At 42.6% G+C, this 27,500-nt stretch overlaps 3 protein-coding genes across 9 annotated transcripts in view; 2 read left to right on the top strand and 1 right to left on the bottom strand.

Moving 5' to 3' along the window:
• pde11a (phosphodiesterase 11a) overlaps window positions 1-633 on the bottom strand; it is a 39,363-nt gene extending 38,730 nt beyond the window's left edge. Inside the window, exon 1 of the mRNA XM_027018029.2 lies at window positions 1-633. This exon is cut by the window's left edge and continues 719 nt beyond it. Within this exon, the coding sequence (XP_026873830.2) occupies window positions 1-64 (64 nt within the window). The 5' untranslated portion in view covers window positions 65-633.
• Window positions 634-3,161: 2,528 nt separating this feature from the next.
• Window positions 3,162-10,329, top strand: rbm45 (RNA binding motif protein 45). The gene is made up of 10 exons (XM_027018059.2): window positions 3,162-3,656; window positions 3,813-3,935; window positions 4,364-4,490; window positions 4,580-4,699; window positions 7,106-7,282; window positions 7,552-7,681; window positions 7,779-7,875; window positions 8,162-8,325; window positions 9,040-9,270; window positions 10,106-10,329. Exons 1-9 carry the CDS (start codon window positions 3,387-3,389, stop codon window positions 9,230-9,232), a joined length of 1,401 nt encoding a protein of 466 aa, XP_026873860.2. The 5' UTR covers window positions 3,162-3,386; the 3' UTR covers window positions 9,233-9,270; window positions 10,106-10,329.
• A 1,204-nt stretch (window positions 10,330-11,533) lies between these two features.
• osbpl6 (oxysterol binding protein-like 6) overlaps window positions 11,534-27,500 on the top strand; it is a 43,830-nt gene continuing 27,863 nt past the window's right edge. For 4 of the 7 annotated variants that reach the window (XM_035535841.1, XM_035535849.1, XM_035535847.1 and 1 more), the window contains exons 1-2: window positions 11,534-11,746; window positions 19,752-20,092. In XM_035535841.1, the coding sequence (XP_035391734.1) occupies window positions 19,952-20,092 (141 nt within the window). In that variant the 5' untranslated portion in view covers window positions 11,534-11,746; window positions 19,752-19,951. Of the gene's footprint in view, window positions 11,747-12,372; window positions 12,546-19,420; window positions 19,488-19,751; window positions 20,093-20,235; window positions 20,319-27,500 lie in introns of those variants that run through there. The other 3 variants (XM_035535839.1, XM_035535840.1, XM_035535846.1) reach the window with 3 other exon arrangements.

Below are 27,500 nucleotides of genomic sequence, written 5' to 3'. Positions count from 1 at the left end.
ATAATTCAGGGTGGTTATCTAGAAAAGTTTCCACATCAGAAAAGACCACATTAGACACTGCCATTTTTTTACCGCTACGATTCTCACTGGAGAAGAAATACGGACCCTACTGATTCTGAACTGTAAGGATCTCTGAACTGTAAGAATATCTGAACTGTAAGAATCTCTGAACTGTAAGGATCTCCAATGCCAGAGGTTGCGCAGAGTGAGAAATGTCGCTCAGATTACCATAAACTTCAAACAGTCCGTTTTCGGCGATAAGTAGTAACATAACCTTATGCAACTTCAGCATCCGGTTTGGTCAAAATTGTTCTGACCTGGTGCGAAATCCGTGTTCACTTCTTTTCCCCAAACAATTCCACACAGTGTCAAACACTCCGCTGGCTCGTTACCGATGCCATGATATTTGACCGGACGGAACGGAGAGAAAATTCTCTCCCCGAACTTCAGGATGCTCCACATTTTTAACGAGCTCCAGTGATGAAGAGATTAGAGCGAGTTGCGTTTCGTAGGTACACCAGTGACGTTGGATGTGGCGATGGATGTTTCTGCCTTTACGTCCGACCCCGTCATATTCGCGCAACCTATTCCATTCATGCCATAAAATGCCCCTAGAGCAATGTGAAAAGAAGGGTTTCTTTCTTCTTTTGTTCTACGACGTGCTCCAAAAAGAACCATCGGACACCCCCCCCCCCCCCCCCCCGCCTCCAAAGCGATGTACCTGGTTAAATTCAAATAAATTTAGTTCCTCTCGACGTATATGCCCCGGTATTATTCACTATTCACATTCACATTTCTCAGAGCTAAATCTAGGTCCGCGTTTTGTGTTAAAAGCCATAGCCATGTTTAAGCTATAGCAAAAAATATGATCTTCAGTAACTAGGTTAACTGCTTCATGAACGGATAGAGTAGACATTATTATGACTTTCCTTCAGTGTGAGCAAATAAAATTATACTCATCTTATTTTAAATAAATAAATAAATGGGTTTTGACAAACGTTGGGAAACCCCTTTTACTGAAGATTGCAAATATTGCAAATAGGCGATACATGTTTAGTACGCTATACCGCAGTAGCAAGTACTGGCGACCTCAAGTGGTCATGGCAGACATTGACGTTTGGTCTAATACGCTAAAATGCAAATAAATAATATTTTAGTCTTATTTCTTTATTTACTTACTATTAAATGAGTGTTGCAGCTTCTCCAGCTAAGATGAAAGGTTTCAGATAACAAAAAGTTATTTCAGAAATATAAGACAAACTAAAAGTAATTTTTGGGTAAATTATTCATCTCATGGTAAAGCCACAAAATTTAATTGTTTAAAATGGGTCATTAAAACACTTAAAATACAAAGTTTTTGGGAAGAGCTTAGAAGTGCAGCAAGTAAAACATGGTGGAGTTCATCACCTCATGTATAGCACATGGTACTTGTCTTTATATTGTGTTGTTTTATAACTGGCATATAAATTGTCCTGACCCCATCCTTTACTGTTTTAAGGGGTAAAGCATACCTGTTAAGGAATGTGCATAAACATGTGCACAACAGAACACCATGAAAATGAGACACCTCAATTTTTGCAACACTACCGTTAGATTTGTCAGTGAATGTTCATGAAATCATTGTGGGGAAACTATGCTAAATATTATATATTATATATACTATGCTAAATATATATATATATATATATATATATATATATATATATATATATATATATATATGTGTGTGTGTGTGTGTGTGTGTGTGTGTGTGTGTGTGTGTGTGTGTGTGTGTGTAAACACGCTCAATTAACACTCAATTAATGCTGCACAGGTATACACACATGAAGAAATAATGCATGCAATTAGAGGAACACTGCTGGAATTGCTTCTAGTACTAACAACACTGTTCTCATGACAGTGGAGCATCTAAAATTTATTTATGCAATAATAGAAAAGATAAATACATGCAGTATTACCTAATGAATAAACATTAAGATATAGTTTAAATGTTTAATGAAAAGATCAGTGATTTAACTTGTTCAACCATGATGTCACTTAATTTAAGTGAAACCATCCTTCCTCTAAAGAAACATTTCTCTCAAGTGTGTCCCTTAGTTGCAAGACAGCCCAACAGTTAAGTTCTGAAGTTTATTTTTTCTGCATTTTAAGAATATTGTAGAAGGTGGTCTGGCAGGAAACAAAGAAAGACTTTAAAGATTTTATTGATTTCACTACAGCATGTAAGAGGTGGATGCCTTCAAGTAGGCCATGGGATTCTCACAGTCATTCTTCTTCTTGATGATAATGAAGATCATCTTTCTTCCAGCAATGTATTCCTTTGGGCTTTCCAAGTAAACCATACAAATCTTTGTCGCAGATGATACCTGAACATCAGCAAGAGCACATAAATCTAGTGCACGACAACAGCCAGCTAAAACAGTGACTGATTTTTGTTTTATAGTGTCAAAACGTGTTACCTTTGGATGTGCTTCCTTCTCTGAGAAGGCTTCCCTCAGCCTCCCATGCGAGCAGAGAGACCTCACAGGTTGGGTCGCCCTATCTGACACAAAACCAATTTTCCACTGCAAGAACATATGACAACATAGCACCTTTGGCACATTTGCAGTCTTATTCAGCAAGAACAAATATTCTTATAATGACTCAACTTTGTACATGAAAAATTATTTAAAGCTGCTCCAGCCATTCATATATAACCTTTTTACGAACAGATTATGAGTCCCGTGAGACCTTATGAATCATACATCACAGTGGCTAGTGTGAGGGGGAACCTGTTTAAGAAGGGGACAAGTTGTGGGGGCCTGAACCCACTTAGTATTTGGAGGAAAGCATATTATTTATCTAGGGAAAGTGACATTTGAGTAGTCCATCAAAGTTACACTCTTCAAATTAAGAATAAGTAAGCTGAAACCATTTTCTTCGATAGTAATAAACATTACATTCGCCATTATTTCATTTTTATTAAGTTAGCACAAATGGCTTCACTGGGCAAAATAAATATTTTTTTGTTGTTGAAATTTACTATGAATTCATCTTAAATGTTTTAATCCATCGAGCTATCCATGTAGACTATATATCTAGATTTTTATTTTGAGGAATTTGAGGACTTGAGAAACTTTTATTTTGAAGTGCCAGGTTCTTACTGTGTTTGGAACAGCGTTACGCAGTGACGGAGCTTCTCGAGCGACACAGGTCTTGTTTTCGTAGGTTAGCTAGCACGCTAACTAAATAGGAGACCGAGGAGATACACTAAAAAAAGTTCCCTTTCCATTAATTCTAGCTTCATTTTTGTTGACTTGTTTTTATTTTGCAGGGCAGCTGGCAGTAGCGCATAACTAGCTAGTATATTGCTAACACTAAGATAGTGTGGCTAGACCGTTTGTATTATGGAGGACTACAACAGGCCGTCATCTTATCTCGATGACCCCCCAAACAGCCGCTTGTTTCTCGTTACCAGTAAATCCATCACCGAGGACATAATCCGGGAGCATTTTTCACCCTTCGGTGAAGTTCAAGATATTTGGGTAGTAAAAGACAAACAGACGAAAGAATCGAAAGGGGTGTCGTTCGTGAAATTTGCCAAGTCCTCCCAAGCGTGCACAGCCATGGAAGACATGCACGGCAGATGTCTGGCGGAAGGGACCAAACCCATCAAGGTGTGTGTGGTAAAGTCATGCCTCTTCATCAAACGGCATCTCAAATTCCGGAGGCTGCAGAGATTTTGAACCACGAAGTGGATTAAAATTTTTATTTTTATTTTTTTCTACAGATGGGTTGTGCGCGTCACTTGTGTCGTCTCTTTTCTTGCACAGGTGTTCATCGCCCAGTCTAGATCGTCTGGTAGCCACAGAGACGTGGAGGATGAGGAGTTGACCAGAATCTTTGTAATGATCCCAAAGACCTTCACTGAGGATGACCTGAAAGAGACGTTCAAGGTGTCCTTCTGCTCCAAAGGTTTTACACTAAGCAAAATTGAGGGCAGTTTTTGTAGTCTGACTTGCAGCTTTTGTAATATCTATTGTCTACAGACTAATTTAATAGTTTATGGTTTTGCTGTCAGCAATTTTATTTGATAGATTTGATTTATTGAAATTCCTTAAAGATGTACCACCATAAGCTATATACAAGTACTATGCAGTATAATATACGGATTTTTTTCAAACATTTCTAGTCGTGAAAGGTAGAGGATTTTATATAGCTGATGGAAAGCTTGAGTTACATAACCTACAGCACTTGGGGATGACTGCTAAGCGTCATGTAATTCATAAAGCAGGAGTGTTTATATTCGGTATAATTCTAATTGAAATCTCTTGCTTTCTCACTCTTTTCTGTATCCTCTTTGCCATTATTTCTCCAATTACAGACCTATGGAGATATAGAGTATGCAATCATCATAAAGAATAAAAGCACTGGAGAGAGTAAGGGTTTGGGCTATGTGAGATATCACAAACCCTCCCAGGCTGCCACTGCCATAGAGAACTGTGACAAAAGTAAGTCATGGGATCGTACTTTTCCTTTCGACATCCAAGCTTACACTGGTTAGATGTATAAAAGTCTGTGATCTTTTCCATGTGTCTAGCATTCAGAGCCATTCTGGCTGAACCAAGGACAAAGAATTCTTCAGCAGACAACGACTATTTTGGCAACTCCAGATCAGACCATGTCACGAATGAGCCGGGCTTAAGTGCCTACCCTTTTGGTATGTATTAAATCCTGGAGTACTATCGTTACCCTCAATATTACCTGCAGGACTGAGGAATAAGATATTTATATATTTGAAACTTTAACTATGGATAAGTGTAATGTGGTTTTTATTGCCTTGTATACCCATTCTGAAATAGATGAGCTCAATTTGATTTGCTTTTTTTTTTTGTTTGTTTAATGTTACCTTCTTGCAGACGGTGTGTGTGTGTGAAATTATGCATGGATTATGAGTTAGTTATTGATTTTCATGTAGAACACTGATGCTTCTGTCATGGGACTGTCAGGCTAAAACTGCATAACAGCAGAAAGAAAAGCCTTAAATACTCAAGTGTTTTCAGCCTAATGTCCATCTGCTGCAGCTGTGGTTGGACATCATTGACTTCCTCCAGCAATTATTTGGTTGCGTTTCCCTTATAAAAAGTACCAAAAAAACCAGATGTCTTGTAACACCATTATAAAGGAAGCCTCACAGTAACTGGCTTTATGGTCCCCTTAAAGTAGGCTTTGTTTTAAAAACCTCCTTTGGTAATATAGCTTGAATTAAAGTGTTATAGACCACATGTTTCTTATGGCTCAGTGTACCACATTTAAGATCATTTAAAGGATGAGAGTGTTTTGTCATGCCAAAACCTACTTCATCCTTTTGTTGTTGTTAACTAAAGGAAATGTAGGCGAACACTAACAGCGTAAGTGGTATTTTAACATTAAGCATGACACCAGTAGAACCACTCTTCAGTGTATATATCTAAATATTAACATTGAGAAAATAGGATCAGTACGAGATTTTGAACTCCGAAGCTGAGGAGAAACCTCAGAGATTGTTTAGAGTTTTTCACAGTTTTGGATCCATAAGATTCAACACATAGCAGTAAACCATCTGAATGTAGGGACAGACAAAAGACCAGCGCCACTGACCTAAGAGTACGACCAAGATGGCAAAGGTGCAGAAGCTCTTCCAGATAAAGGGTCTCGTGCAGGGCCTTGTATGTTAGCAGGAGGAGCTGAAGTGCAATATGCTAGGAAACTGTTAGCCAATGTGACTGGTAGAAAAGAGTGATGAACAGAACGTAGAAGCTAATTAGGAATGCCAATTAAGAAAGATTTACAGTAATGAAGATGGGATGTTGTGAAAGTGTGGGCAAAGATTTCTGCATCTATAATGTTCATGGAGCGAAAACGTGCAGTATGGCAGAGGTGGAAAAAATCCTTTTTATAAGGGTCCCAGTGCGTGCCTGAAACAATTTGGTTCAGATTGCATAATTTTCTTGGGGTTTAATTTAGAAAACTTTTTTTTTCTCATCCCAGTTATCTTATTAGGGAACAGGGTTGCAGGTTGGTATAGTCACTGTCTGTTGTCCACATAACGGTGGAAACGGAGAGCAGGACCATAATAAAAACACTAAAATAAATCATACAATAAAAAGTTAGGGGTCGAGGAGGGATCCCTGAGGAACACCCAGTGTAACGGTGTCAGTAGTTGTTTGGTTGGTTTGTTTTCTTTCTTAAGAAGTTAAACCAGGCAAGAGCAGTTTAATGGCAGTAGCAGAGCAGTGAGCAATGAATGTGTCCTGGTTTATCAGAAGCAACAGTGATGGGCAGGTAGACAAAGCACAGAGGCAAAGAAACAATAGGCATTCATTGGAAACCGTGGCAACCTTTTATTCATACAGGAAACAGGAAGGCTAAACCAACCTGAATGTCGAAAAGGCTGAAAGAAACGGTCCCATCTACTCTAATCTACAGTCATGTGCTCTCCACATGTACACAGATACAGTAAACAAAAGCAGCTACACAGATCAGCTAGCGGCAGCCAGAAGCTTAATGAGTGATTGGAACTCTGCTGGCAAAAACGACACCAAAGGTTGGTGAGAAGAGGACTCGCAGAAGGACAGACAATGTAGCGCGGAGTGGCCCAGAGCACGCAGCCAAAAACACATAGCGGACACAAATCAACGGAAAAGATACAGGCAAAAATAAGAGTCCAAACAAAAAAAGTCAGCACACCCACACACTCAAAAAAGCAAAACAGATAACAAAATAGTCCACAACCGCATGCATACAGAAGACACGAAGTGTGCTCCATGTAGAAGCGGCAGTGCAGATGCAATTCCCAACCAAAGGTTCGAGCTGTGCTCCTTTCCCACCTTTTTGCTATTTGTTGTGGACTTTTTTCATGCCTCACAAAAAAAACGTAGCAACTAATCACAGGAGCTTTACATAACATCAGAACATGAGTTAGGCGACAGCGCTATGACACAGTAACACGCTGTTAAAAGGTTTTTTTTACAGGTGGCAGAATCTATGGTAAGTGCTCTCAACGTCTGTACAGGAAGACTGTGTTACTTGTTTTATTGAAATGAACCTCCAGCTAAAACACTGAGGAGAGCATGTTGCTCTGTAGGTGCCGAGGCCACCAGCTACACGGCCAGCGACGGCTGGAACTCAGACTTGATCACCAGGTGCCTGATGGTGGCGTCACGAGCAGCTGTCACTCAGGAGCAGGTGTATGGCCTGTTTGACCTGATCCCTGGGATGGTCTACTGTGAGATGCAGAGAGACCAGTACGGGTTTAGCAAAGGTAACACACCGGCCAGACCGCTGCGCCCTCACCTGCGTCGTCTGACCCAAGACGGGCGGATGGGTCGTAGTGCGTTCGCAGTGAAGTAGATTATACTCTATACGTGGAGGACATCTTCGTGAAGTTGCCTTGAGTATAAAACGGGAAAGTGTATCGAAAATGATGGTTGAGCCCTTCTCATGGCGTGCGTTCTCAATGTACATTTCTTTTTAGTATTTGAGTAAATAGTTTCATGCGAACAGAGACCTAACAAAGCCCGTTATCCACAGGACAGGCAGTGATTCGGTACAATAACCTGGGTTCAGCCGTCTATGCTAAAGAGAAGCTGAATGGCTTTGAGTATCCACCTGGAAACAGACTGTCCGTCACTTATATTGACGACGGAGAGGACCGCACCAGGTACGGGGCTCAGAGTTGTTGCTGCCTCACGTTTACGATCGACACGGTCTAATTCAAACCCCTTAATACTGTGTTTCTCCCCCCTCTGTCTCTACAGCCCTGTGGGGAAGATGGCCATGCAGCTGGTTGCAGCCCAGATGATGTCCATGGTCTGGAATGGCCCCTCTGGACCTCAGCTCATGAAGACCACCGCAGTAAGCACCACTCGTTAAATGGCATATGGTGGAGTCCAAGCGTTTAAAAATGAATCATGTATTATATATATAATTGTTATACAAGCATGTGGATTACAGTACTGTAGCCAAAAGTGCTAATTAAGATTTTATAGCAACAGCAAGTACCACATCAAAAGCTTTTTAAAAGCAGCTTCTTGGCAGGCACATACTGCTTGGTGTCAGCGTAGATTGCGCACAGCGGTGTAGTTCTGGCCGTGTCTTATTGATGGCCGGCGTGTTATTGACAACTTTATCTGTGCTGCAGGGCTACGCGGCGCCCACGGTGCCCCAGAAACTACGTGTGCAGACGGACGTTCCCCTTCCCGCTCATAAGAAGCTGGCTCCTCCTGACAGCGCGGTCAAAGAAAGGCTGTTTGTCATCTTCAACCCCTCACCGCTGCCAGTGGATGTGCTGGAGGATGTGTTCTGGTGTGTGCGTTGGGGGCGGGGGTGGGGGGGTGCTTGGTGTGTGTCACATCTACAGAATTACACATCATGTTTGAATGTCTATGAAAGGCCACTGGTGATCAACTTTAATCATATTCAAAGTATATTTGTTGTACAGTGATCAAGAAATGACTTCCTGAAACCATAAAAGCCATGGCCCTCTGTATTTCATACAGTTTCCCCATTAATTACATCAAGACCACAGTTTTCCTTTGTGAAGCCAAAAGTGCTGTTTGACGGACAGTAGCTCTAACCTACCAGGACTTGCGGCTTAAGAGGATGCTTTTTCGGTCTCATCACTGACGTCTCTAGGTGTTTCTCGCCTTTTCATTCTATCGTTGACATCTCTAGGTGTTTCTTGCCCTTTCAGGCTCACTTAGCTTCATTTTTCCTGTTGCATGTCAGCACTGCCAGCCGGGGGGATGGGGTGCGTGTGCTCCCTCAGAGGTGTGCATTGGCTGCTGCTGCTGCAGCTTTTTTCAAAGCCCCAAACGTGGTGCGTTAAAGGACCCTCCATGGGTCCCAGTTCTGAGCTGTAAGCCGGACAGTCATCTTACAAACGGTATTTTCACGCAGTGCTGCTTGGCAGTTATCCCCAAGGCAAACCCCTCTCTAGTACAAGGTCTGTTAAACCCGGCAAACCGATTTGCCCCGTCTCATCGCCTTTTGTTTTCCGATGTGCTTTTGTTGCCGCAGCCGCTTTGGTTCTCTGGTGGAGGTGTACCTTGTGCCAGGCCGGAACGTCGGCTACATTAAATATGCTGACCGGAAGCACGCGAACGACGCCATGGCTGCGCTACACGGGAAGGTGGTGAACGGGGTGAAGATGAAGGTGATGCTGGCAGACCCGCCAAAAGAGGAGTCCCACAAACGCCAGAGAACCTACTGACCCTTGGCCTCCGGATCAGCAAAGCCGCGTCATCACAGGTAGGACACAGGTCATGGTAAGAAGAATGGAAGAATGTTTTATCAACAGCCATCTTTAAAAAAAAATGTATTTGCCAGCTGTTTGTCAGTCTAGGATTACATAATGAGACCACATGTGTAAGTATCACTTAAAGAAGTCCCTAAAACTATATCCATTACAGTAAATAAAATGCATTAGCATTGGCATTTAATTACAGTATTTTTTCAGTGATAAAATGTGTTGACAGTATTCTGTTTCATCATCCCATTCCTTAGATCTCCTCAAATTATGCCACATGTAAATTATCTTTAAAAGCAAATATATTTTAATGAGGTATATGTCTTCTCTTCATGATGCCTTAATGCCATTTGAGACTCTTCTAAGTTATCACCAAGCATAAATAGGATACTGCTTGTCTTGAGCAGGTCAGAGATATGATCTGTCTTTTGTTACCATGCAAATTTTGTGCCAGCAGCTTTTTTTGTGCCAGCAGCTCATCATTTTCTGAATGGAAGCTCAGTAATGGATTACATGTGTCAGATATTAAAAATATGCATAATTTGTATATAACTCAATTTGAGTGACACTATCTAGCAGCATGGCCAAGATATTCCATCTTACATTTACATTACATTAGGCTGAAGTGTCTCTGCGCCTCGTTCAGAGACTCATCCAGAAACACTTCAGTAGGATCCGTCCTGAGTAGAAAATTAAATCACTGTATATACTAAGCCTTTCAAAGCCATGACCTCTCGGAAACTAGTATGTGTTTGCTGCATGAACCGTACACATGTGTGGCAGGCCCTGCAGGAAGGTGTTCTTGTGTAACTGGTTATACTGTCTTTGTTTCTACAGAGTTGTAAGTGACATGACGCATGACCTCGACATGACCTGACGGATTTTTACGATGACACGACCTCATAACTACGGACAGTGACTACCATGTGTGTAAGAGGTGTTAGGACAGTGCTTAACCTGACAGACCACACGTACAGTCACCGACTATTCACTGCTGGTCCCATATTTGGGTCTCATGTAAATGGTCTTACTATTAATAAAAACATGGACACAAACTTGAATTGCCTTGGAGATGTTTTTCGCTCTGTTTGCTTTTCAGTCATTAACAGTTGCCTGAGGTTTAGCATTGTTTCTTTTAGAATAATGAGGGGCTTTTTTTCCTCAGGAATATTTTGGTCGTTTTGTGAACATTGATGGCAGCCACAGCACCAATATACAGGACATATGAGATTTATCTTTTCTGTGTGGTTTACTCTACAAAACCTTGTGTTTCTTTCAAGCCCCCAAGGTTTTCAATTCTACCTATTGACTTTTCATTGACTGTACATGGTAATATCTGGTACAAAGAGTGTCTTCGTGAGAGATTTTTCCAATTGCGAATGTTTTATATTTACCAAATTACTAAATACTTTTCTGATCTTAAATCTAGGTAATATAGTTAATGATTCTAATTTTTTATATGCTCTTTTTATTATATTGGCAGTGCTAACCCTCTCCACGTGTTCAGTAATCTTGTGTACAGTAGACATTGCAGGCTGTGCAGTTTGTCCACATGTGTACTGGCTCTCTTACTGGGTTAGTGTTAACGATGACTCATTATTTAAACTAAACTTGGGAATGATAAAACAGCCCCAGCTTTATATTCAGTGTGAAAATTGCGTTAAGCAACTTGAATAGGACTCTGCTCTCCACAAGGTGGCAGATGGTTTAAAGTCAGCATGATTAAAGCTGTCCCATAATGATGTTTGTGGAGCCGTAATGAGAGCGCTTTGGATTTGCAATTTGAGATGTTCAGAATGAGTCATGATATGCTTTCGATCATCTAACATAATCATGTCTATAATTACTACGATTATGCTGCAATAAAAAAAATCTTCGGGTTAACTGCCTAAATATTGCAAGGTTAAATACTGAAGGGGATTTAACTAGAATGACTATCCAAGTGGAAGGACAGGATTACTTCAGAATATCTTATCTGGGAATGGGTATAGGGCGTAAATGAATAATGCGGAAACACATAGCTAGTCCACGTGACTTTTTTTTGTCAAGGTAGCTCGGAAGACCTATTAATTTTCCATATGAGGCTTTCAAACGTTTAGGCAGAAATCGCCTAAACTCTCGGCGTTATGCGGACCCTGAGCTGCACCGCCTCCGTGTTTTACGTGGGACAGACGGGATCTGCGCGATCCAGTCCGGGTCTTCCCTGCGGCCCTGGAGTCTCCCTTACCGCAGGGAGGAGCGTCGCGCAGCATCCGTCTAGTTGCTTTCAAATCGGACCATACACAGCACTTTACTGACTTTATCGACCTCATTTTGGAGGAAAGAATTGACAGTATCACTAGAATAGCAATGGTCCTCAGATGGGATAATCGGGGAAATACAGCTTTTTGCTGACAGAAGAAAAAAAAAACAAAAAACCGTCGCCAGTAATTACAGCATCCGGAACTCGCAGCATCGGTTTTATGCGCCAAGATGATGGTCAGTACACCTAACGGTTGGTAGGCAGCTCTACAGTAATGCTCGACTGGCTTCTGTACGCTATTCTTCAATTTTGGTTATTATTTATCTGCCTCGTTTCATGTAAATCTTTTTTTTTTCTTGTGTGCCATTGCTTAACAGGTGTATTTTGTCCATTTGGGTTCTGATTAGAATGAATAGCATTAAATGACAGGTAGGGTATGCATTTTCCTTTTTCCAGACTAAAAGTAATAGCGTTCTGTTAGCGTCATGAAAATCACCATAACCAAAACGACCCATATGTTGCTGCAGTGAAATGTCAGTCTAATCAGGCATCCACAGCATAGGTGAGGTTCGGATTAGGCCAGGTGACTGGCGAGGGCAGTGATCGGTGTCCTGTGCCCTGATACCAGCCTTCCAGCCTCCAGTAACGTTAGTTTAGTCGTGCAGCATTTCACGACGTTATTGAGGGTTTCTTGCACCAAATATCGCCCTAGTCAGTGATGCCGCTGGAAGTGGTCAGAAGGTGGGCCCCAGCGTCCTGCACGTCATGCTTAAAGTTACTTCATACGCACATGCACGGTTCGCGCGCGCCGCGCGGGTGACCGCTTAGTCCTGCACAGGGGTGCATTCCTAGGGACCCTAAACCAAGGTCAGACGCTGACATTGCAGTGTCAGCGACAGTAACACTGTCCTTCAAACGGAATCGCGATGAGAGGACTCTTGTGTTCATTCAAGTGCTCGTGCAAACCGTGGAGGTGCATTTTACTACAGCTGGGAGCGAAAGCAGTTCAAAGGAGGAACTATCTTCTCTAACATGGTTTGTCGTATGTCCGCCGTCTCATCAAAGACCAATAATAATAGCCACCGTTTCATTTAACCAAACAATTAGAGAAACACACACTTGAGAGCTTAGGATGAGACTACAAACTTGGCCTTAAATGACGGAGACAGTTGCCTATTGTACATTTGTGAGTGAGGTTAACGTACCTTCTCACAAACTAACTTGATTTTCCTTACAGACGCTTCAGTTGCAGGACAGTTTATAACTGTTCCAAATGGACTATTCTTAATTACAGTGCAAATAATATTGTAATATCCAGGATAACATTTTCTGATTAAAACCATCCTGCTCTCCACACTATGCTAGTTAGGTGGACAATACTTTGTTCTAAAGTTACCATTTATGTAAAGACTGCACCCCATCCAATGTAAGTTAAGCCGGGCGACTGGGTCTGACAGTTAGACCTCCTTTTAATTATGCAGTATAGGACAGTGTCCCCATGACCATAGACACAGACTGCTTAACCAATCACCCTGCAGGTGTGGTGAGTCAGCAACACATCTAATGGTTTACACGCAACAGTGGGTGGTGGGTAGCTCCATCCTGCATGTGGCCTGTATTTATCTCCACTTTAGCAAATAGAGATATCTCACAGAGCAGTTTGTTTACATCCAAATAGTGCCTTTCATTATGTATGGGTTCTTGAGTGAAATTTTTTTTTCTGTTGCCCAAATCTTTTAGAGGGTAGCAGGGTGTGTCAGCCTATTATCATAGTGAAATCCTCAGCTCATTTGGTTGTGTGTGTAAGCTGCTTAATGTTCTCTGTCACCGGCTGTGTGGTTATTCTAAGTGAGACATTCATAGCAAATGATGTCAGAGCGAGGTACGCTGTAAAATATCGACGAATCACGAATACGAAGTAAAGCGAGTCAACAGCTTCATTTAAAATCCAGTTTTTGTGGATTTGACCCCTCTGTACTTGAGATGTTCTGCAAAGTTTGTCCGGAAAATCATAAGAAAGCAGATAAAAGTGGCTTTTTTGTTGGAGCTACAAATTTTAGAAAACAGTCACTCGAGTGTCACAACAAATCTCTCTGTCACATTGGGTGTATAGCAGCAAAAAAAAAAAAAAAAAGCCACTGGCGTGTCTGGACCACTGGATATGTACATACGACAGATGAACTGTGAAGCTGATTCCAAGTTGACCAAATTAGTCATGACAGCATTTAATATGGTTGAAAGAGAAAGACCTTTCACTGACTAGCCACATGAGATAGGCCTTCAAATGCATAAAAATCTTTTCATTTTAACACAACAGTTCATTAATTATTCATTAATTAACGTTAGGAAAGATATGATTTAAAATGGAAAGTCTTTTAAGGTGAATTTTGTGTTTCTTATGAAACCTTTGTTTATTTACAACAAAAATGAAATTATATTTAGAGAATGTAGACTGATTTTAAGAATATTAGCTTATGTGTGCTTATTTATATGTGAATACAACTTTAAATAAAGATTTGTTTGGGACAGTAGAAATTTGGTTCGGCACAGTGAACTCAGCGGTCCCTTGCCTGACTGTGCTAGTTGTGAAAAAAGTTAACGTTGAACCCTGAGAGCATCTCTTGTAGTCATAGGAAACCTCTGTTGGTTCTGTCTAAATACTGCCATTAGTTTTAGTGAAAAGGAACCCCACCCAGAATCAATGTGCATATTTTATTAATTCAGAATTAAATGTGCTCGGTTTTGCACACTGACTAGCTGCTGCTATGAAGGTTATGAAGTATGGCCTTGTATGTGGAGTTCTCAAAGTTACGCATGCATAAAGGAGTCTGATCTGGGGTCAGTTGGGTATTTTCTCCGGTGTTGGTTATCTTAGGCTTAACATTTGGAACAAATCAAATTGTGATCAACATTAAAAAAAGCAAATTCATACTGGTCCTTTCACCGACGTAGGTGTGTGTGCGTGCGTGTGTGTTGGGTGAAATGCTTTTAAAACACCATGCCTAGCTCTTTTTGACACCATACAAGTCTAATCTCACTCCGTCCTGAAAACTAAAATTAGACAAGTGAAAAATAGCCTTTCCCCTCAGCATCTATCTCTCCTTGTGTGTAACACAGAGGGTATGCGTGTGTGTGTGTGTATGTGGGCGGGTGTGTTTGTGTGTAGGCGCGTGTTAGTGTGCGTGTGTTTTGAGAGGAGGACAGTAGTAATGATCTGTGTCGTGGGCTCCTTTTGCTGTGACACGCCATGCACAGTCAGACAGTGTGTAGCTTCTTCAGGAGCGATTTTACGACCAAGCTCTGGGCATCAGACGCTTTGCCCATTTTGGTGCCATCCCATCTCGCGCACACTTCCAGCTCTTTTAATCGGCTGTTTATCAAGGTCTTTGTGAGTCATCTGTCTTGGTGCGAGGCAAACACACGATTGGGTCGTGCAACTTGTCTCTGCTTATGTTTGTCAGCTGTGTGGTCATCTGAGCACCACTGAAGCTATCGGTGTAGTGTGACGTATGGGGATACTTTTTAAGGACATACATTAGTAATGGCATTTTGTGTTAATGAACTGCACATGACTAAGCTGCGATATCTATAAATATGCAATTGGCTTAATTATGCTGCCATACTGGAACACGAATCGCTCTAAAATTTACAGCTCTGTGCTGGGAGAGGCAAGGAAAGAGCTAATTCAGAGTGTCAACAATGTGTCAACAACAGAACACATTTGTACGGGTCTTACCCTGAAGAGTCAGGCCTACTAAGCTTTCTTTTGGTAGACAAATGTTACAGCCACACACACACACACACACACACACACACACACACTCAGACACGCACGCACGCACGCAGACAAAGAGCCGCATCAATATTTTAAACCATCCCACCAGGTCTTCTAGCTCAGAGCCAACACCCAGCCGCAAAGTCAGGTGAGAGCACACAGGAACAAATGCAGGATCCTGTTGCTGGGAAGCAAGATATGTGGGTTAATTGGTTCCTCTCTGGCACTACAGCTTCCCCTTTCATTTGCAGCTTTTCGGGCGACACCAGAGTAAAAATGTAGTTATGATAACAAGGGTTTGATGGATACGGTAAAAGAAGAACAATCTTCTGGTTGCCATCTCTTACCGTTAATGATGGCTGTGATGCAACAGACTGGAGTCTCCCTCTCTGGACAAAGTTAGCTATCACTGATCTTAATGTTCTCCTCTCTCTTAATGCTCTGATTATAGCTTAGAGAGCACTACCACACCCACACCCACACCCACACACACCCACACACACACACACACACACACACAGAGCGAGAGAGAGAAAGCCATCAGGGACAATAGAACGGAAGACAGAAATGAACAAATATACACATACAGTAATGGCGACGCGAAAAGCAGACGTTCTTCCTGCAGCATGCAGAATATTGATTCAAGATTAATTGCAACATTGCGTCTTGCAAATTCTAATGTGCCAAGAACGCAGTCACTTGCTCTGCCTTGCGTGAGCAGCCCCAGCACTGTCTTACGCAGCGACAATAACAGTGTTTCCTTGTGGTCACTGAATACATTTTCAGGCCTTTCATTTTAATTTTGCAGTTATTGCAGTTTTCAGTGATGATAATATTTAAGTTTTTCAAGTCCCTATTAAGGCTCTGCGATATGACCAAAATATCATATCGCAATATAGACCATTTCATATCCAGATACATATAACTATATTTCACATTTTCTGTAAATTCAATAAAAAAAGTCAATATAAAGCATACGGAAAGACATGTTTCTTTCAGAAAAGTTTAACTGGAAAATGAATGAATTTGTTAATTAGCGATAGCTAATATTAGTTATCCTGTGGTAAATATTGGCTATAGCAAGTTGTTTAGCTATCAACCAAATATTTGTTTTACATGCAAAATATACGATCAACATCAGATAGGTCTCATTCAGTCTCCAGCAGTTTACACCTGATTTGGCACAATATAGTTGAGAGAAATTGTCCTCTGTCAAGCCACATGTTAGTTATTTTCAGTGGTACCATCACTGGTTTAAAAGGCCTGATATGTTTGTGTGTGTGTGTGTGTGTGTGTGTGTGTGTGTGTGTGTGTGTGTGTGTGTCTGTGTGTGTGTGTGTGTGTGTGTGTGTGTGTGTCTGTGTGTTGCTGGTTTAAACGGCACACCTGACATGGTTTGTGTGTGTGTGTGTGTGTGTGTGTGTGTGTGTGTGTGTGTCACTGGTTTAAACGGCACCACTGACGTGGTTTGTGTGTGTGTGAGAGAGATGTGACGTGTTTCTAGTAGGTGTGATACATTGCCAATTATCTCCTTTGAGACAGCCATGGACACTGCAGAGTTGTATGTTACCAGTGTTTTAGGGAGATCTGGCTGTGATGTAGGGATTCTCAGGCCTGTCCTGTGTTTGGGGCTGTTGTTATTGTGTGTGCAATAGAACCTCTTCGTCTAGAAAAGACAGAGCAGAGCAATTGGGTTACTTATAGCTGCAGGCAGTGACACAGCACAGCAGAGGAGACTTGATCCAGTCTTATAAAGTAACATCCCAAAGCCGGAAAGCATTTTTACATTTGGCCAAAATGCTTGTTTTTGCTCATTTTGCTTTTGAATTTTCAGTTTCTCTTTTCCCTTGTTAAAAGCTTTTAAAATCTGGAATAGAATTTCCTCCAGTACATATTTCTCTGGTGTGACTATTTCAAATCTCCTGTCACGTTCATTCCCTCATACACACTTGCTGATAGCCTTTATGTTGAGAGGTTCCCCCGAGGTGGAGAACCCCGAAATGGTTCTAGCTGTCGCTCTTTAAACCAGTGTGTAAGAAATGAGAGCTTTTCTCCTCTGTGTGAGAGCTCGTCTGGGCCTAATTAATCTGGACAGGGTCCTGCTCCTCACTGCATAGCTAATCAATACTACTACAGAGTGAAGGCCTCATAATGCATTATGCTCCATCTCTCTCTCACACAGACATTCCAGTTTCACAGTACACAACAGTGACCTAAGCTGGCTGCTCTCTGTTAGTACACAATTGAGACATAGCACAGACACAGTACAGACACCACTAAGACGCAGCACAGTCTAGATTTAGCACAGCTTCCTTTTTGTCATTTTAAGCTTGCTTTACTGCAAAAGCAGCTACTAGTATAGCTACTAGTTTTGTGTGTGTGTGTGTGTGTGTATGTATGTGTGTTAGAGAGAGAGAGAGCGAGAGAGAGAGAGCGAGAGAGCGAGAGAGAGAGAGAGAGAGAGAGAGAGAGAGAGAGAGTGTGTTGGTAACCATAAGCAAGAAATAAGATTATGTGGAATCACTTTCACCATCTTCAGCATTTGCACAGCGACTGCCTTACATTGCCTTACATTCTCACTCACTTCCTTTCAGTAGTCAGTTTTGATTAATGACAAGAGGCACTGACTGGCATTTGTCCTCATTATCCCTGTTGTTTCTCAAGTAGTGCTGATTCTGAGGAGTTGGGCAGTGCTTTTGGAACAACCAAAAAAAACCAGTACTAAAAATAACATCTCTGTACCATCAAGAGTTGCATGTTTGTTCCCTGTTGTGGCTGTTAGGGCTGAATGATTTGACGTATATATTTAATTGGTATTATTCTGATCAATATTGCTTTAATATTATATTCTATACGTTAAGGTGCACATAGTTTCAAACATCTGCCTCGTATAATAAAATTAATTTGTGTGAAGCTGTGTGAATTTCTGATCTGAAATTTCACATTGAAATAATGCACTTTTACTACTTTTTATTTGAACACTATTACAGACATTACTTTAGTATTATAGAACAACCAGTTAACAAACTTGGAAAGCAGAAATATTTTAAAGACTCTCAGTAATGTGGTGAGTAATGTGTAGTTGTGTAATAACTGTGTAATGTGGGCTATAGCTTTTTATTTTTATTGCACACCCAAACGTATATATACTTTAGAAAGAACAGGGCATTCCCTTGCCTTCAGGAGCTGTCATGCAAGTCCTGAAGTGAGTGTAGTGGGGTGTGCTGGATTATTCAAGAAGAAAATGGATGAAGGTGGTGGGATGATTAGATCTTGTGAGTGAAGGCACGTCTGAGGTGTCAGTTCATTCTGGTTCATGCAACCACTGAAACCAGTGTTCATTTGTTCAACACTGTGTAAGTGTTTTCATCATGGAACATGAGAACATCATGAATCATGAAACAGTATGTGATGCAACCTTGTTCTGTAAAATGCCCTCATCTTCTGTCCACTGGATTTCACAAAGCCTACAAGTAATTGCATGAAGGAAAAGATCCAGAGGCTGTGACTCATCAGACCATATGTAACTTTGCTCCATAGGTCTGAGGTACTCTTTGAGGTACTCCTAGTCAACTGCTTTGTGGACTGGACTTGGATTCCAGAAGTTCAGTTTCCATTGAGACTGGGTTAAATTTCTGCAGATATTTTGGAGATGACAGTTTCAGTATTGGTCAAGCATGTTGTCTGCCTGTCCCTGGGAACTTTAGCTTGCTATGTGCCAGTGTTGTTTGGCCATGTTTTGAGTATGTTGCCATGATTTTAAATACTCTTCCCATAGCATGCTGTTGGTAAACATGAGGGGAGTCAGTATTTGGATATTTGAGTACAAGGAAAGATAATAAGGTACTATTGCAAGGATTAAGACCACAAGTTATCTATCTGGCTGTACTTCGCATGCTAATACGTCATGTTAAGGAAAGTCAAGCATGTCCTTTAGAATAATTTTGTTTTGTTGCAGAACTGAGGAAGTCATCGTGGGTTTTTTTGTTTGTTTGTTTGGGGTTTTTTTGCAAAATGGCTTGGCCCACTGCAGTGTCTGGTCATCGTAATGCTTGCACCTGTACGATTGGGTTTCATGGTTCCATGGCTCAGGGAAAGCAGAGGTAAAGAGGCAGATGCTGAGGGGCTGGGACAGACACAGACTGACCATGCGAGTACAGTGAGACGTCTGCTGCGAGGAGATGGGCTGTCGGAGGGTGGTGGTAGGTTTGGGATGTCTGTGAGACTCTCATTCTACATACTCACTCACATCTACACCTGGAATCTTTCTGGGCAGCTTACATCACATGGTTATATATTTGCTTTTTGCTAGTCAGAGGCAAATGAGGGCAGTTTCTGTGCTTTAAGCCCATCTCAGTCTCAGTCATAATCATCGTTAACAAATTGCCCTTGTTTGTTTAAACCCGATCATCACCTCACATCTCTCTCTCTCTCTCTCTCTCTCTCTCTCTCTCTCTGCATTTTAGGTGAGGAGCCGTGAATTTGCCTTCTGATTTCCTTCTGAGGTGTCTTTCTCTGGTCATGCTGTTCACCAGTGGTGAGAGCAGACCGTGAGGTGACAGAGAGAGACAGCGAGAGAGAGAAGGAGAGAGAGAGAGAGAGAGAGAGAGAGAGAGAGAGAGAGAGAGAGAGAGAGAGAGAGAGAGAGAGACCTGCCTTCTTCACCATGTCACACCACCATTCGCGAGGGCACCAGGGCCGTACCGACAGCATGGAGGAGAGGAGTGCCACGCCTATCCACAAGAGCTACACCCCCACACACAAGAGCACCTCCTCTTCCTCTTCCTCCCAGAGGGACAGCAGACAGGTGAGCCTGGGGAGCGGTGGGCTAACTGCTCCGGAGGGGAGAGTAGAAAGCATCTGTCTCCAGTGGGCTGTGAAAAGTTGTTAAAATGCACAGTACGGTATTTTGATTAAAGGTGCACTTCTCACAGTCTTTCCAGAATGGACTAATGCAGGGCCAAGAAACTAAACACAGGGGCAAATTCATAAAACCCAGCATCAGATTCAATGTGCCAACAAGCATCGCTGAGGTAATACGCCTCCTCATTCATAAATGTGGAAATTGGCAGCATATTCTGTCATTTGCATGATATATGGTGCTACTGTATTTTTCCCTGACTTTCATACGACATTAGTGATTCATAATAGAAAACTGTTTTGCGGAACCTGAAACTGTCTGAGGATAAATGTCCCAGTCAGAAGCTGATGGGGTTTGTATGATCTGTTGTCTAACAATTTTTGGTCACACATGCAAGTCATCAGCAAAATTGTACACACGCACACATTTAGCTAATCGACAAATGTATTTAAAAGGCACATTTTTAGTTTATTTGGAGTGAGCATTACGGTGACCTTTGCAACTGCAATAGTAGGTGTAACAGAGGAAACAGATGTAGTTTATAAACTGAGGAGAAATACAATTTTGCTGCTTTGATAGGATTTGGAAGAAGAACTCACGTCATGAACTCAGCACAGCCGTGCTGTTCCCATCTTGATGAAAGTTACAAATGCATTACATTTGTTTGGAACTGGCAGTATTCAGTATACCACTAGTCTTATGTTTGGGGTTAGTCAGTCATCTGTCTCTTGCCGTGTGTCTTTATTATGTATGGCCTCATTTGCGAGTTGGAGTTGATTGGCTTTCACCGCGGGCATAGGTGAATTTAGAGCAGTGCTAAGTCGACACTGGTGCATTAATGGTGGCAACATCAAATATATGAGTAGTAGTTCAATACCATGTGGCACATTTGGCATGCCGTAGCATGGTTACCTTCAGGGTTTCTCAATCAGACCCGTAATGACTTAAAACCAGTAAAGCTTTCGACTAAGCATTGTAGTTCTGCACATGTTTCTCATATATATATATATATATAGACACACACACAATATATATATATACACACACACACACACACTTATCTATTTTGGGATATATATCTAATTCTCTACTTCTCTACTCTGGTAAAAAGGGAACTTTGGTTTTCCTCCTTCCATTCTGTGTCTGTGCCAATTTGAACGCAGCACATCTGAACGCCTTTTTCAATGAGACGTCCAGCGGCTGGCTAACTGACGAAGTGCCCAACTTCATCTTTCCTTTTTTGCCAGGACTCATGACAGCTGTGTGGCTTATGTACAACACATGCTTTTGCTGACATTCTTAGCACTGTGACCGGAGGAAGCTAGGACAAATCTGTCCCCGGTGAAACGTCTGTTGACATACACGAAAAGATTTCACGTGAATTCAAAAGGTGACGCACAGAGTTTTGAAGCTTATTTGCTAATGCCCAATACACCTCTCTGTTCTGGACTCTTAGGGTTGTTGTAGCTAAATCACTAAATGAAGTCTTGGCCATAGAAATAAGTATTCTGAGTGAATGGTGGGTATGTAATAACTGTAAAAGTGTGTGTGTGTGTTCAGTTTCAGTGAAGTGCTACCAGACAGTATTCTCCCACATATTACTGTATGCATGCAATATGCCTTACTGAAACAATGAAGAATAAGACCACGTCCTTTTAGCCCAGCAGAGGCCTTTTAGACACACCAGCGGATCAGGTTCAAAGCTGATCTAAACACAGCAGTGTTTAAGCTTGGTCGCCTGCAGCTCCCTCTGCATACTGACTCTGGGTCAGTCTCAAAATAGCAACACTTAGTGCCTCTTGTAAACCTGCTCGCTATCGTGTGGTAAATCAGGCTGAAAACCATCAAGCCCTTCTCTCACTCCCATTCACTCAGCTTTCAAAGGGATCAGACACAGATAAACAAGCACACATTCCTGCTCACTTTTTAACTTTAGATGTATGTAGGCTTTCTGCCTATGGTATTTGTTATGTACCAATGTTAGGTCATATGTCATCTGTCATCTGTCATATACATTAGAACTCCTGTAGTGGACATAGTACAATCTTTTTTCCCCTCTCCTATGTTGCATGTATGGAATTCCCAAGATGACCTTTCCTTTCTTCATGTTATTCCATTTTCATTATTCCATGACATTCTATGCCCAACCTTTGCATCAAGTTCAAACTCTGTTAGTAACTTTGGAAATGGATGAGAAATAAACAAGGAGTTTCACATGGACACAGAAGTGTGATGGGTTAGAGGCGCCCCATGCTCTGTCTGGGGTCATGTGGGCACTCGGGCAACTGGACACTGTTCTGGAAGCTTTGACTTCACAGCTCTCCTATGTGAGCTCATGAAAAATGCATGAGAAGAACTGAGAGGCTGGGTGTGAGCGTTACGGGGGTGCAGGAGAGACACATCCTCTACCTTTCTCCTTCTCTGTGTCTCCTTCTCCTTTTCTCATCACCTCTCTCTCTCTTGCTGTCTCTCACTCTTTTTCTCTGTCTGTGTGCCCTTTACTGTCATTGGCGGAGACTGGCAGAGGTATGTTTTGAACGAGTGAGTTAGTGGGAGAGAATTGAAGAAAATACGCTGAGCATACTTGGAAGGAACAGAAAAGAACTGATTCCCATGGAAAAATTCCCCAAGGTGGCCTGAAATGATGAATGAATACTAATCAGTTTGGCTCTGGGATGGAGACGCTGTGTGTGTGTGTGTGTGTGTGTGTGTGTGTGTGTGTGTGTGTGTGTGCGAGGTTCAATGCGACCGTGCTCTGTCAAATCAAAGGTACTTCGCAGCTGCGGTACTGCAGTCGAGGAGTTTTCCCACGTCCCCCTGCTGCGGGGGAAGCCCTCTTTCTTTTACTCCACCTCCCGCGACCTCGCTGTTGCTGGGGAGCCCTCCACCTGGGCCGCATCCCTCCTACACGGCGAGCGGCTTGTTCGCGAAGCCGGCTCGTACGGTAGAGTCTGACACTAGAGAGGAACACCGGGGGGGGAGCTGCTACTGGCTCTGCATCTGCTACCAGCTGCTGTCTGAACCAGTGAAAATCCCCCCCAGCCACCATTGTGCCACCATGTTCCAGCATGTTTACACATCTGCACCATCCTCCACTGTCAAGTGAGATTTATTTAACAGCACTAGGCCACAATGATTTGCCCATTAGTGCCACATACGCAGCCCCTCACTGAGCTGAAGGCTTCTGTAGTGTGAGTGATGTATTGCGTGGGGCTGTGCATAGCCTAGGCAACCACTCAGTAGCATCAAAAGCAAAAGCTGGCTCCCTCCACACTCGTACCGCAAGTTCTGAGTTGTGATTTAGCTTTTGGGAGTCCCGTCCCCGCAGATGGCAAAGATGGTAGGATGATTAATGGTAGGATGATTAAAAAGCTCAGTGCTGGTGAGTTTCCCTGGGAACTAGGACACCGCCCCAGAAACGCCCCTGCAGAGGCTTAGAATGACAGGAGGCAAATGATGTGGACCAACAGCATAGCAAGGCGTGTATGTGGGCCTGTGTGAGAGAGAGACAGGCCAGTTGTGTATGTGGGCCTGTGTGAGAGAGAGACAGGCCAGTTGTGTATGTGGGCCTGTGTGAGAGAGAGACCGGCCAGTTGTGTATGTGGGCCTGTGTGAGAGAGAGAGGCCAGTTGTGTATGTGGGCTTGTGTGAGAGAGAGACATGCCAGTTGTGTATGTGGGCCTGTGTGAGAGAGAGACATGCCAGTTGTGTATGTGGGCCTGTGTGAGAGAGAGACAGGCCAGTTGTGTATGTGGGCCTGTGTGAGAGAGAGACATGCCAGTTGTGTATGTGGGCCTGTGTGAGAGAGAGACAGGCCAGTTGTGTATGTGGGCCTGTGTGAGAGAGAGACAGGCCAGTTGTGTATGTGGGCCTGTGTGAGAGAGAGACCGGCCAGTTGTGTATGTGGGCCTGTGTGAGAGAGAGAGGCCAGTTGTGTATGTGGGCTTGTGTGAGAGAGAGACATGCCAGTTGTGTATGTGGGCCTGTGTGAGAGAGAGACCGGCCACTAGACTTTCCCCATGTAGGATGGTAAGTTCCAAGCATTATCACTGTGCAATGAATTTCTGATTTGGCATTCTGCCATACACTGTGAATACATGCAAACACACACACAAACACACACACACACACACAAAAAACAAAACAACAACAAGCCTGATGCGGAGTGTGAGTAATCTGCTGTCATTGTGTTGGAGCAAGCCTTTCCCAGATCGTGGTAAAACCAGAGTTCATGTGCTGGTAGCTTCTGTGGGAATGATAGCATTGCATTTGTATTTAGAGATTCCATTTTCTCTTAAGGAGTCCCCCAGGAGCATTTGTCCTTTATCTGGGTCTCACATGTGCACCTCTGATGTTGATTCAGTGGTATGTGTGAGAGTGTGTGTGAGTGTGTGTGTGTGTGTGTGTGTGAACGTATCTCAAGAGACACATATGCTCAGTGTGCCTAGATTACAGTGTTAAACATAAAGGCTGCTGAACATAATGGCGTATTAATCTTGCCATCATTACACTCTATATGGCCTTTCCTGTTTCCTGTGGACGCGAGATGGCACAGCCTGCTGTAAGAGAACAGGACAGGAGGAGGATGAAGCAAAGTGCCACCCTTTCCCAACGAGCTCGCCAGCCTTCACAAGAAACAAACAGCCGCTAGAGCACGAGAGCTGTTCACTGAGCAAATACCAAAACCTCCCCCCACAACTACATGCAGGTCTGTCCTTTTTGTACCCCAGGACACAGTTCTCATCAGGAAGCAGGACAAAAGAGCACAGCCAGACCTCACGGATGACGCAATTGGCTCCGGCATCGACCTAATTGAAACAGGTTAATGAACAAGAAAGACAGACAAAGGACACTACGTGCCTCTCTGGCCTGGCGCGCAACACGTGGCTTTGGAGAGAGTAATGACTGTATCTCCCCGAGCGCTGAAGTTCCTGGAGCTGCGTATAGTGGTGGAGGCTTCTGTAATAAAGGTTGGCATTGACGTTTGGGGCGCGTAGGGGGATTCAGTTTTCCTCTCCTTCAAGGTCCTTCACTGCCTCTTCACCGTGCTGTGTTTTAGGACAGCGTCACCGAGTGCCTTCAGATGAACCGATGTGTTGGTTTGGAGTGCACTGATGTTTGAAGTGCAATCTGATTAGGTTATCTGCTGATCCTGATGCCGATACCTGTATTTTAGATGCACTACATAACCTACGTGTAACCCAATATCGGACTGATCTAGATTGAATGAAATGAGCTGAGACCTTTTAGCTGTGACATTAAGCATCTGGCCCTCTTGTTTCAGGTCTAGATGGTAATGAGAAAGGTCATCTGTGTCTCCCTAGAGTATTCCTCCTCATCTGCAGCATAAACTAATTAATGCGGCATCGTATCATCACTAAATATCTTAATCCCATTACCACATAGCGCTATGATACCGATACGACTGTGCATTTATAATTACGCCATCATAAGGAAAACGGCATTAGAGTGGATCCTCTTGAACGGTGTGCCTTTAATGGTTTCTGTGCTGGTTAATGGCTTAGATATGGTTTACTAGAATATGAACATGTGGAGTTTGATGGCGTGATGCGGCACTCAGGCTGCTAGAGTCCGGACATGAGGGACTTGCTGGCAAATTAAAAGGTGGAAAGAAATGGCTTTGGCTTATTCCTGGGAGACCTCTGTGGCATTTATGACTGCCTGACATCCTAGCAAATAACCGTACGTTTCACTTGCTTGGCATGCAGAAAAACGCCTCAGTTAGATGTACTCTCCCGGGATGTTAATGATTCCAGCCAGGAGAACCAGACGACAAGAGCAGTCGTATTCTTCCACGCCTGGAGTCCGATTTCCAGTCCTGGATTTTGTAATCGCTGCAGGTTGATTAAACAGTCCAAGTAACTGTTTGGCCACTTAATAAAGGCAGGGTGAACCTTACGGGCAGTGATTGGAACATCTCCGTTCTTTTGATTTACTGTCAATGATTACAATGATGCCATATTTTTTAAGGTCCAGAGTTGATATCTGTGATCTCATGGAAAAACTTGGAGAGAATTAATTAGGTCTTATACTTAAATCTCTATTGTACCACCAGTGACTGAGGCTGCATTGTTCTTACTGACACTGTGGCAGAACTGTTGGGTTTATCCATTTGGAAAGCCAGTATGCTCACTGAGGTTCCTTACATTAGGATCATTTAAAACAACAAAAAATGCAACATCAGCAGCAATAAGTATCATATAAGCAGAGCCTTCAAAACATGACAAACAGTTGCAATAGTGACATATTCCATTACCTGAAATAATCATGTGCGACTGCATGACAGGATGTCCTTTTTCTTATTCCAGGAGTTAATAAACTAACCAACAGCTTGAAACATTCCATTCTCATCTGCCAGAACTATTTATTACATCTAACACAACGAGTAGTACATCATAGAGCACAGATGTTCAAATCACAGCACTTTTGCTTTGCATGAACTTAAGAGAACATAACCTGTGAACTAATTGTGAGAAAAACACAATTATTTACTGTTCTTTTGAGATATGAGTAGGTGATGATGGACACATGCTGGACTGTGTGGGTGGGGGCAGTCACTCTCACGGGACTAGGCGTGGGATTGCCTACTGCTCATTACCTATGCCTTTTTTCCACCAAGATCTGATTTTGATCATGGCCTATACACCTGACAACTTTTTATTGCATAGCTGTTTTGCATCGTACCACGTTGTCTGAGGCTGATTTTTCCGAAACCTTTTTGTCCATTTATTTCATCTGATGTAGAATGAGAACTGATTGAGCGTGTGCATGTGTGTGAGAGAGTGTGTAAAAACAGCTCATGGTTTTGATTGTCCCGTGGAGAGTCTCCACCACACAAAACCTGTTTTATGTATTGGATGGACAGTGTAGGAAGAAAGCTGAGACAGAGAGGGAGAGACGGCTAATGGCGTCGAAATGGACGAGAGAACCGTGACTGCTGATACGGAATAAACTCCACAATTTCCATTGCAATCTTCACCCTTTCACTCTGTGACGGCTGGACAATATATTGCTTGATGGTCATTATCGCGATATTGTCCTTAGCATACCAATATTGCAGAAGGCTACAATATGCAAATGAGGCCTTTAGCAAATCTTTTCCTTTTTTTTTATTGTGTGCTCTGAGCATCCTGACCTGTCGCAGTCATTTCAGCTGAATGTTGTATTTTGATGAATCGCGGTATACATATGATCACGTGATTGTTTAAAATATTGCAGACTTGACAAATTAAGAGTTCCACAAGTTTAAGAGTGTATTTTAATACACTGCGAGGGAGAGCACCATCATTTTGTGTAGCAACAGGAAGCCTTATATGAACACGAGCTACGTGTT

The sequence above is a fragment of the Electrophorus electricus genome, chromosome 2, assembly GCF_013358815.1.
Source record: "Electrophorus electricus isolate fEleEle1 chromosome 2, fEleEle1.pri, whole genome shotgun sequence".
NCBI lineage: Eukaryota > Metazoa > Chordata > Actinopteri > Gymnotiformes > Gymnotidae > Electrophorus > Electrophorus electricus.
This window is presented reverse-complemented; position numbering and strand designations above follow the sequence as displayed.

Excerpts from the sequence above, each read along its gene's own strand:
- rbm45 (XM_027018059.2), top strand. The coding sequence starts at position 3,387 with ATGGAGGACTACAACAGGCCGTCATCTTATCTCGATGACCCCCCAAAC. Across the intron at positions 4,491-4,579 it reads CATAGAGAACTGTGACAAAA|CATTCAGAGCCATTCTGGCT; the intron begins GTAAGTCATGGG and ends CCATGTGTCTAG. Across the intron at positions 7,283-7,551 it reads CCAGTACGGGTTTAGCAAAG|GACAGGCAGTGATTCGGTAC; the intron begins GTAACACACCGG and ends CGTTATCCACAG.